The sequence below is a fragment of the Capricornis sumatraensis genome, chromosome 2 (assembly GCF_032405125.1).
Source record: "Capricornis sumatraensis isolate serow.1 chromosome 2, serow.2, whole genome shotgun sequence".
Taxonomy (NCBI): Eukaryota; Metazoa; Chordata; class Mammalia; order Artiodactyla; family Bovidae; genus Capricornis; species Capricornis sumatraensis.
In genome coordinates, this window is record NC_091070.1 from 57,473,556 (window position 1) to 57,484,705 (window position 11,150).

The 11,150-nt window shown below is 45.0% G+C and overlaps 1 protein-coding gene across 1 annotated transcript; it reads right to left on the minus strand.

Moving 5' to 3' along the window:
* Positions 1–2,048: 2,048 nt before the first annotated feature.
* PTGDR (prostaglandin D2 receptor) lies at positions 2,049–7,469 on the minus strand. Its single transcript, XM_068962491.1, has 2 exons — positions 6,624–7,469; positions 2,049–2,288 (listed from the first exon to the last, which is right to left on the minus strand). The coding sequence occupies exons 1-2, from the start codon at positions 7,467–7,469 to the stop codon at positions 2,049–2,051; spliced, it is 1,086 nt and encodes a 361-aa protein (XP_068818592.1).
* Positions 7,470–11,150: the final 3,681 nt, after the last annotated feature.

Here is an 11,150-nt window from a genome sequence, read left to right on the forward strand (position 1 = left end):
TGAAAACGAGCGTATTTTGCATCACGTCACACTCTCAGCTTATAATTTGGTTATTCCTGGATTTGACCATTTCACAGTTTTGGTACACACAAAAAATACACATATATTTCCAGGTTAATACCACCTCTGAGATAAACCAGAGGTAAAAGCAGGGCTGTTGCTAAACTGGAAATAAGGTAAATACTCTGGTCTTTGGAAGGGATGGCTAAATGGGGGTCTCAGGCTATTCAAACATAGCTGGTTCTCCAGCTCAGAGTCTGTGTTGGGTACAAAGGGACCCCACAGATGCCAAAAGCTCTCTGATGCCCCCATGTATTCTTCTACCCCAAGTGAAAGTTCTTCCCTGCAAGCTGGGTCTACAGTCTTTTGTTTGGTTTAACAGCTGCAGCTGTATTTTCCCCACTTTTCCCTTTTGGTCATAGTGTTGCTAACATTTGTAAACATTATGTACAATTAAATGTACACTTAAAGTGCTTGGTTGTGCTCCATCTGAGCCATACCCTGCTCCAGCTTGAAACTGTATTTCTCAGGAACCTCCATAAGATCTTACCATCTCCACCAAGGGCAGAATATGGCTTTAACAGGTAGGTGTTAAGGTCATCGCCACCACGCACAGCTGAGGCTGACTGAGTCCCGGTGAGCTTGTTGCTGTGCTGAATGCCCAGCTCTGTTATAGCCATTTGTAGTAAACATGCGTTCTGGGAAATTATACATCCCAATCTTTCAAAGAACAATAAATCCCTCCCCACCAAAGAATCCATCAATATGATAAACCTACAAAATGGAGGTTCCAAAAAACTGAAACATTTTGTAGCCCACTCCCAAATTTTCATGCCTACTGACACCCTCCAAATAAGAAATTGGACTTAAAGGATAAAAGGAACTTTTTTCTTCTTTGGATTGTAGACCACAGTCACACCTTGCCTTGCATTTACTTATTTATAGCTTTGGCTCTTCACACAAGGCAGTGAGCCTTCTCTCATGGGTTGGCTGGAGAAGGAGGCTCCAAATGCCTGATCTAGTTACATTTCACCTCCCTTTTAAGAAAGTGAAAGTGAAGTCACTCAGTCGAGTCTGACTCTTTGTGACCCCGTGGACTGTAGCCCATCAGGTTCCTCCGTCCATGGGATTCTCCAGGCAAGAATACTGGAGTGGGTTGCCATTTCCTTCTCCAGGGGAATCTTCCCGACCCAGGGATCGAACCCAGGTCTCCTGCATTGCGGGCAGACGCTTTAACCATTGAGCCACCAGGGAAGCCCTCCCTTTTAGGAGGGGCATCTCTAATTCAGGCTGTAGTTGCATCAGTTGGCAAAGAAAAGACTTAAACAGGGGCAATTGTGATACACAATAAACAAATCAACTTTCACTAGAAATAAGGAGAATAAGAAAATTTAAGAACAACCTATTACATAACTGTAAACAGTGGTGTTTCTTCTGAATTTAAATAAAGACCCAGAGGCCTAAGATCTTAAAAAATTAGGGACAACAAGTACAAACATTGAAACAATCACTATAATTGCTTTAAGTCTTTAAACACTGTTTGGGTTAGTTGCTAAATGGAATCCGATTCTTGTGGCCCCGTGGACTGTAGCCCATCAGGCTCTTCTGTCCAGGGGATTTCCCAGGCAAGAACAGTGGAGTGGGTTGCTATTTCCTTCTCCAGGGGATCTTCCCAATGCAGGCATCGAACCCAGTTCCCAACCCAGAGAATGAACCTGGGTCTCCTGCTTTGCAGGCAGATTTTTTAGCAACTGAAGAGCTACCAGTTTAACTGGTATAACTCGAAATGAAAAACTATTATAACTATTATTAGTTATAATAATAATAGTTATTATATTATAACTCAAAGTGAAAAACTCCACCGAACTGATTCATGAATACAGAGGGACAACACATTGTTAAGAATGAACAAACAGTTTTGAAAATACATTTAGATATTTTGTTATGGAACATACCTTTTAAGGATATAAATTATAAGATTTTTTTGTGGCTCATGGTTCTTTGCAGAAGATGTGATGTATTCTTGAGTTTATGAGAGAGGGTAACAGTTATAGACTGGATTCCATGTTAGTTTGGCAAGAATTGCTGTGCCAATTTCTATACATAAGAGGCCTTATGAAAATCTTGCGAAAAAACATTCGAAACACCGATGTTCTGAAAATGATGAAAATCCAAGGGTCCACAATTGAGATCACAGAGAGAAAGCGCAAGGCTCGGAGGTCTTCAATTTCTTCAGTGGTTCCATTTTGCTCAGGAACAGCTTTAAACGCTCCATAGTAAGCACGATACTGTTTTAAAGAAAAACATTAGATTAAGATAGCAAAAGATCTATGGCTGTGATAAATTCCCTTACTTCACTTAGGAAACATTATTTTTCCATAAGAATATGGCAGCTTGCCTTGTGATATTCATTTTGGCCACTGTCATGCATGGGTGCAAGTGAGGAGCCAGGGAGGTGCAGGTCCTCCTGGAAGCCCCAGGCTAATCCCTGGAGCTAGCCTACCAGCAGCTAGCGCTACCTGGCAGTGCAGAGGAAGAGCTGAAGTGGGACAGATCCAGTCCACTGAATTGTTTACAAACAGGGTCACCAGACTCCCAAAAATACTAAATTTCTTCCCTTCTTTCTTCTGCCTCCTTCCTGTTCTTGATTCTTAGCACAGAAATAAGTCACATGTGAAATGTCACATGTGTGGAGGCACCAATGAAACAGAAACTTCCCTTTCTCTGAACCTTTTTTATTGAAGTGTAACTGATTTACAATGTTTCAGGTGTACAGCATATACATATATATACACACACACATAGATGCATATATATACACATATACACATATGTACATCTATGAGTGTATGTGTATATATATATATATCCTTTTTCAGATTCTTTTCCATTATAGGTTACTATAAGATATTGAATATAGTTTTCTTTACTATACTGTAGGTCCTTTATCTATTTTATATATAGTAGTATGTATCTGTTGATTACAAATCCTTTATTTATCCCTCCCCCCCAATTTCTTCTTTGATAACCATAGTTTGTTTTCTATGTCTGTGAGTCCATTTGAAACAGAAACTTTTAATCAATGTGAAAATACAGGAAATATTCCAGTGGAGGGGCTTCCCAGGTGGCAGTAGTGGTAAAGAACCCTCCTACCAATATGGCAGATGTAAGAGACATGGGTTCGATCCCTGGATGAGGAAGATCCCCTGGAGGAGGGCATGGCAACCACCTCCAGTATTCTTGCCTGGAGAATACTGGACAAAGGAGCCTGGCTGATCCATAGGTCACACGGAGTCAGATAAGACTGAAGTGACTTGCATGCATGCATGCATGCATGCATTCCAGTGGAAAGATAGGAGACAACTCAGGTAAATTAGCTATTCTTAGCACAGATGCTTATCTTTCTGTGGTTGGCATCCTCTCTTCAGACTGGGAAGAAACCTATAACATTCCAGGCAGTATAATTCAGGGACAGAAAGATAAGCCTACAAACCTGTGCCCAGCCACTCCTATTGTCTTGCTCTTCCCTCAGGTCTCTGGCCTCTGGGTAGCCCTGCAAACTGCCTCATCCCTTTCCTGCCATTCAGTCAACACTGCTGTTTTGACCAGCACTGCAACTGCCTCCCACTTGGTTGGAGGCCAACTGCTTTTTCTCAATACCCTTACATCCCTCAAGCCCACTGAGATTTTTAAATTTATAATGGGACAAAATAGACGCTAATGGACCAGAAAACATGCAAACTCAACATTAACGGGAGGGGATACAAATAAGTGCACAGACCAAACCCATTCAATGCAGTCAGGGATATGAGAAGACGTACGTTCCCATAATTGTTTCCTTACCTTTTAATTCTCTTTTCAGTAGAGCGTTTCAGCAGGCTCAGATACTCCCATCTAGTGCACTTAGGAAAACAGAGGTTTCTGGAAGCCCTCCCCCATTATAACTGTTCAATAACACAAAGAGTAATAATAATGGCTAATGCCCATACAGAGTTTCATATTCCTAGGCACCATTCTAAGCATTTTACTTTAGAAAGTTTGTTTCATACTCACAAAAATCCTATTAAGTATGTTCATTCTCTCCATTTTACAGATGTGGAAATTGATCATGTGCCAAATCCTAACTTTTTTCCATGCCAACCTAAAGAATTACCCCCATCTCGAAGCCTCTTTGAAATGATGGTTAAGCTCATCAGCTTTAGAGTCTGGCTATCCAGGTTAGATAGGATCCTCTCACTGGCTATGACATTTCAGGCAAGTTACTCTGTTTCTTCATCTATACAGTGGGGACAATCGAACCTATTTTCCAGCATCGTTACAAAATTCGAATGAGATAGTATGAGTAAAACCTTGAGAACAGGTCCTTGCATATCATAATAATTCAATAATTAGCTAGTATCACTGTTTTATCTATTAGGAGTTAATCCTTTCCTTTTCTAAACTATTTTCTGGCCCCACTCACTCCCTCTCACCCCCAGGATTATAGCTCTGTGGGCAGATGTGAGGTTTTTCTCATTTTAATTCCCTGCAATGAATTACAGTGCCTGGAATGTTGTAGGTTCCAGATCTGAGATGAATGAATAAATGGATGGCAACAGGCTACATACTTGAGTTGATTGAAAAAGGAAACACTTCATATGACTTCAATCTTTATATTTGCTCCTTTCTCCTCAAAGTGGAGTCCAGAAAGATATAATTCTTACTGTTTGAGAACGCTTGATTAGTTGGCATCTGGGTAACTGAACGATGTTTAAATTATGAAGACAAATCATTTTATTTCTATGCAGTATTCACCAATATAAATTTTCCTGCATATTAAGTTATTTTAATTGATATTTTCAAGTCACTTGATTTGTATTAGAAATGTAATATTTATTCTATGAATGGCCTTTTAATTTTATTTTGGGGGTTTACTGAAATTATGACAAATTTGTTCACTTTGATAGATAGTGATCAAAATACATACTCTATTCAAGATATCTGTTTGAACACAATCTAGACTTTCAAAAAATCTCTGATGATCAATAGTATTCCCTAGAAGATACTTTATAAAACTGCTCCTATAAGAGAGGGTTGACTAAGAAACATACTCAGAATATACAATGGGCTTGTTTAGAGAATGTAGTCCATTACAGGGAAAATCAGATGGGAAGAGTGCCCTCTGCTGAAACTAGGGATTCACAGGAAAATATTGCTGTTGCCAGCTCTTTGGATGCTTAGTCCTTATTTGTTAACTGCTGCTTCAGAGTGTGGTTCTTCAAATGTGATCTCCACATCAGCAGGTCAAGTGGAGGATGCTGAATTCTTCAAAAATCAGAATCAGCAACTGGAGAACAGGGCCAGCCAGCTATGTTTTTAAAAGCACTGCTGATGAGTCTGAGTGTGCTAAAGTTTGAAAACCATTGCTAAATATCTCCACCTATATCTTTATCTCTTTGTTTATACAGTTATATATTTATTTATTTTGGGGAGTTCCAATGCTAATTCAGACAACTATTGGCCCAATACTAAGACTTTCATTTAAGGGAAAAAAAAATCACATTATATGTCACTTTCATCCACCCTTGAAGGTAATATCCAAAACTGCTACACTGCCATAAGACACTTAACTTTCCTAGTCACATAAGTCTCAGGGCTCCAAAAACTTGGACTTGACAATGAATTTATTTAAACGTTGTTCATGTTGAACAAGTACACTGTGGAGTCAGGAGAGAAAGAGGAGCAATACTTCTAGCCTCAGCCACTCCTAGAAGTCTTGGCAGGGATCACAGGAGGAAATACCTCCAAAACGATGAAATAATTCAATCTGCACCACCACCTGCATCAGTAAATTGAAACACAAGATAATGGCTCTCATGTCACCTCCCTTGCCAAGATAGAAACAACACCGGTCGAGACAGGTTATCAGAGCGACAGAACCAGTTGAAACCTTCCTCCACACCTGCTAGTCCAAACAGCCTTTCCGCCTCTGCAGCCACCACCCCCTGCAGCGGCAGCACGGGAAAGGGCGCCCTCCACTCCTCAAAGTTTACACATCAGTTAAAAAAAATAAAAAGACTAAACCTACGCTTTTAGTCACTCGCGTCTGCAAATCAGTTTGGCAGGATTACACCTTCCTTTATTCCCTTTCCATACCAACACGGGGGGCGGGGGGAGGGTAGGTGGGGTGGGAAGAACGCGCAGATGTCATTTGCGCATTTCTGATGCCACTAAAATCATGGGCAGGTGTAATGAAATAAAACTTCGCTTAGCCATTGGGAAGTGGGAAAGGACTCTTACTGCCGAGGAGAAACTAAGTTCTGCTTCCCAAAGTTCTGAGGTGCAAAAATGGTCCTGAGGCCGTCTCAGAGCACTGGAGAGGTTCTGCCGGGCTAAGGGGACACAGTCCGGTTCCTGCTTTCCCTAAATTTCTGTGGCTTTACCTCTTTTCGCTCAACAAATCAGATTCTATCTCCTGAGGACTGCGGAGGGAACGGAAACTGATCCGTGGAACGCGGGAACAAACCCTCCGGTGTCTGGGCGCAGCTTCTCTTGTACTGCACCCAACACGCCCCACCCGTCCTTCCCCTCTCCTGCGGCCCACTGCGCGTCAGTCTCCTGCAGCTTTAGCGCGGACAACTCACAATTAAAGGCAGGGAGCACATGGTGAAGAGCGCCGTCATGAGGGCTAGCAGCAGGAGGTGATCCAGCTCCTCCAGGTGCAGCGGGGTCGCCTCCCTCTCGCCCGCGCCCGGCTCGGCGCGTTCCCTGGGGCCAGAGCGCAGGAGTCCCCGCAGCCTCAGGTGCATGGCATAGAGGTTGCGCATGGCGCTCAGGTTGCACAGCACGATGGCGAGGACCAGCAGCAGCATGAGGCTGGCGTAGAGCACCGAGTAGCTCAGCACCGACAGCGAGCGCTCCTCGTGGACCATCTGAAAGAAGCACCAGGTGCCAGGGCAGTACTGCACAAACTTCCCAAAGCCCACCAAGGGCAGCGCGCAGAAAGCGAGGCAGAAGGCGCCCACTGCCGGCGCCACCATTGCGCCCCGGCGCGGGGTGAGGTGCCGTCGATGGAAGAAGGGGTGCCCCAGGGAGAGCCAGCACTCCAGGGCCATTGCCAGCAGCTGCAGCGTCGAGGCGAGCCCGAAGAAGGACATGAAGAAGGCGAAGGCTTGGCACAGAGAGCTGTCCGATCCGGGCACCAGCCCCCGCAGGCTCCGGTTCTGCGCGTAGGCGAACAGCACGAAGGGGCTCACGAGGCACTTGCCCAGGAGGTCTGTGATCGTCAGGCCGAATACCAGCACGTAGAAGACGGAGGGTGGCGGGCGCGGCGAGCGCGGCGGGCACGACCCCAGACCGGAGCGCGCCAGGAGTCCCAGGGCCAGCAGGTTGCCCACGAGGCCCGTGCTGAAGAGCACCCCGCCCATCGTCGCCGAATTGCCCTTCTCCACCGACGTGGTGTTGTGGCAGCGGTAAAACAGCGGCCTCATGACCGGCGGCGCGGCGAGCCGGAGCGGAGGCTGCGGGAGGACCCGGGCCGCGGGGGTCCGGGGGCAGAGAAGCCTCCCGGCCGCTCTGCGCGCGTCTCGGCCGGAGAGGTTGCGCCGCCGAGGAAGCTCGGCGGGCGGCGGGGTGTTTCCCACGGCAGGCGCCTCCTATTCAAACTCTCTGGTCACGCCCCGCCCCTCGGGGCGGGTCGCGCTTCGGGGTGCGCAGCCGGCACTGGCTTTGCAGGACACTCTGGGTCCTGAGCAGAGAGACAGACCCTCAAAGCCCAGAGTCGGGGGACAAAAAGAAGTAGGTAGCCTCTCGGCGTCCAAGGCCAGTCCTTCTTGCGAGGCAAGAGAACGTACTAAAATGGAGGGGAAATTAGGCGGCAGCCACGCGGGTGGAGAGGGCTGAGCGGAAGTGGTGGTGGTAGGACTCTGAAGTCGAGCGCCGCTGGGGTGCTCAGAAACCGCGACACTAGTTTTCTTTTATTTAGTTTTAAAATTAATTGTTTATTTTATTTTACAATATTGTATTGGTTTTGCCATACATTGACTTGAATCCGTCATGAGTGTACATGTGTTCCCCGTCCTGAACCCCCCTCCCATCTCCCTCCCCATCCCAACCCTCTGGGTCATCCCAGTGCACCAGCCCCGATCACCCTGTATCATGCATCAAACCTGGATTCGTTTCACATATGATATTTTACATGTTTCAATGCCATTCTCCCATATCATCCCGCCCTCGCCCTCTCCCACAGAGTCCAAAAGACTGTTCAATACATCTGTGTCTCTTTCGCTGTCTCGCACACAGGGTTATCGTTACCTTCTTTCTAAATTCCATATATATGCTTTAGTATACTGTATTGGTGTTTGTCTTTCTGGCTTACTTCACTCTGTATAATAGGCTCCGGTTTCATCCATCTCATTAGAACTGATTCAAATGTATTCTTTTTAATGGCTGAGTAATACTCCATTGTGTATATGTACCACAGCTTTCTTATCCATTCGTCTGCTGATGGACATCTAGGTTGCTTCCATGTCCTGGCTATTATAAACAGTGCTGTGATGAACATTGGGGTACACGGTGACACTAGTTTTGACCTTAGTGCTTTGAGGAGGGGAAACCAACCTTCAGGTTAACACCTATGCCCTGAAACAGGGTCTTCTAGATCCTGAGATAGGAACAATGAGCTTCATTCCCTAGGTTAGGAAACATGCCTTGGAAGGGCAAGTCACCTCTCAGGGTGGCAGAGCTGGTAGCTGGTCGTGCTGTACCTGAAATCCGATCTGCTGTTGAGAGAGTCCATCTGTCTTGCTTCCATGCTTTGTCCTCTCAAGATTTCAGGGAAGCGTCTCCAGGGGAAAATCGACGGGAGATGTTGGGTGGCATGAATCATGGTGTCTGTGTAGACACGACAAGAGGATGGTTAAGAATGCTGATGATAACAGACCTGGGTTTAAGTCCTGGTTCTACTACTCATTGCTGGTGTGACCCTGAGAGACTTGCTTAACCTTGCGAGAAGTAACAATCTAACAGCTTGTTTGCCTCTTGGGAAACATAGGGATAAAGTGTGTAAATGCAGACACATAGGAAGTGCGGAGTATAGTACATTTATCAGGATTCTCCCGTATTTTAGGGAGGCTGTTTTAGTAGCTAATGTTTAGCTGTAATCTTGAGCATGGGTTTTGAAACCAGAAAATAGGAGACTTAGTTTGGCGCTTTTTCACTCTGGTTTGTGACTACTAGAAAACATTTCTTCTCTTCTGGCCTTTGACTTGGTTACCTTGGAGAGGCAAAGGAGTTAAATTGTAGTAAGTGTGGTGATATCTTTAATTGACGCTTGATACCCTGTGAAAAGACTCTGATGCTGGGAGGGATTGGGGGCAGGAGGAGAAGGGGACGACAGAGGATGAGATGGCTGGATGGCATCACTGACTCGATGGACGTGAGTCTGAGTGAACTCCGGGAGTTGGTGATGGACAGGGAGGCCTGGCATGCTGCGATTCATGGGGTCACAAAGAGTCGGGCACGACTGAGTGACTGAACTGAACTGAACTGAACTGAACCCTGTGAGAATGGAGAAGGAAATGGCAACCCACTCCAGTATTCTTGCCTGGAAAATCCCATGAACGAAAGAGCCTGGAGGGCTATAGTCCATGGGTCACAAAGAGTCCAACGTTACTGAGCGGCTAACACACACCATGTGAGAGAAACTGGCTTGAGTGTATAAATTTGAGTGGGATGACCAGGGCCCTATTACATAAACAAGTAAATTATGCCTTGGCTTGAAGAAACTAATTTTTAGGCTCAGTGCCTGTTCTGATGGACAGACTCAGAGAGAGAGTAAGACTATTGGGCTTAAGATGTAAAAGCCATAAGGGTAGCAGGAAAGGCTGCTTTCAGACTGAAAGCCTGGCCAGTAATTCAGGTCATGGGGTGGAGATGAAGAGTCCACGCTTTGGAGTTAGATAGTTCTGAACTCCATCATTAGCTGTGTAACCTGGGAGTTATTTTACTCAATCTCTCTTGAGTCTCATAAATAGGATATGGGACTTATGCTGACCTTGTAGGGTTATTGTGAAGCTGGGAAAGCATAGGACATTTGTCATAGAGTAATAAAATCCTGAGAACTAACATTCATAGGCCCTTGTTTATATATGCAGAACCCTCTGTAATCCTTTCACATATATTCACTCAATTAATAGGTCTTTGAGGGCTTAGTTACTTTCTCCCTCTCCTTCCTACCACCTCTCATGCCCACTTCCAGCCCCTAAAGAATAATGATGGATTTAGAAGAGCTCCATTTGCATTGATAAAGTGGAAGAAGTAGCAGTCTCAATAACCAAAGGGCATAAGAATCTGATGAATCTGAGGTCTGCTCTCTAGACAGAAACACACACACAGGAACAATTTATACCAATTTCAGCGTTTTCACAGTTTTGTAAAGTTTCACTGTGTGGCCCAGAGGAAGCCCAATGGACTCTAGCTTAAGAATCTTCCTCGAATGATGTTGTATAGGGATGTTCTCTGAGGTGAACCTATTCCTTTTTTTTTTTTTTTCTTTTTGCAGTCTTATTTTTCTCTTCCAGCTGCCTTGACCTCTACAGCCCTTCTGATAATGTAAACATCCTTTTAGAAACAACTCTAAAGTGGGACTGAAGGGGCACTGTGGATCCTTGACATGATCACTATATTTTATGCTTCAAAGGTTGATGGGGTTGAACGGGTATAATTCAGGAAACCACATGCTTCCTCCTGACCAATGTAGCTGGCCTTTACCACGGGGTTTCCGGCCTGTTCTGCCTGTTCCCTCTGGTTCATCCTGCACTGTTTTCAGGCTTAACTTTGGAGTCTCCTGTCCCTCCTCCTAAGGAATCTTGTTTTACGGCTTCACTTTTCAGCACAGAAAAGAATCATTTGTTTATTCATCAAGTACTTTTTTCAGCTTTTATTTTGTGCCAGGCATGGGGGTGAGTTGTGTGGGCTTGGAGGAACATACAGCAAAGAGAGGAGGCCAGTGACTGTCATGTGGTTTTTACATGGTTACATTGATGCATTTTTGTATCAGTTTTCAGAGTAACTAGGCTAAGTCATCTCCACCCTCGCCGCCCCCAGCAAAAGAGAAACTTCTAATGAAAATATCTTGGGTCCAGTTACATAGTAAAGATATCTTCATTATC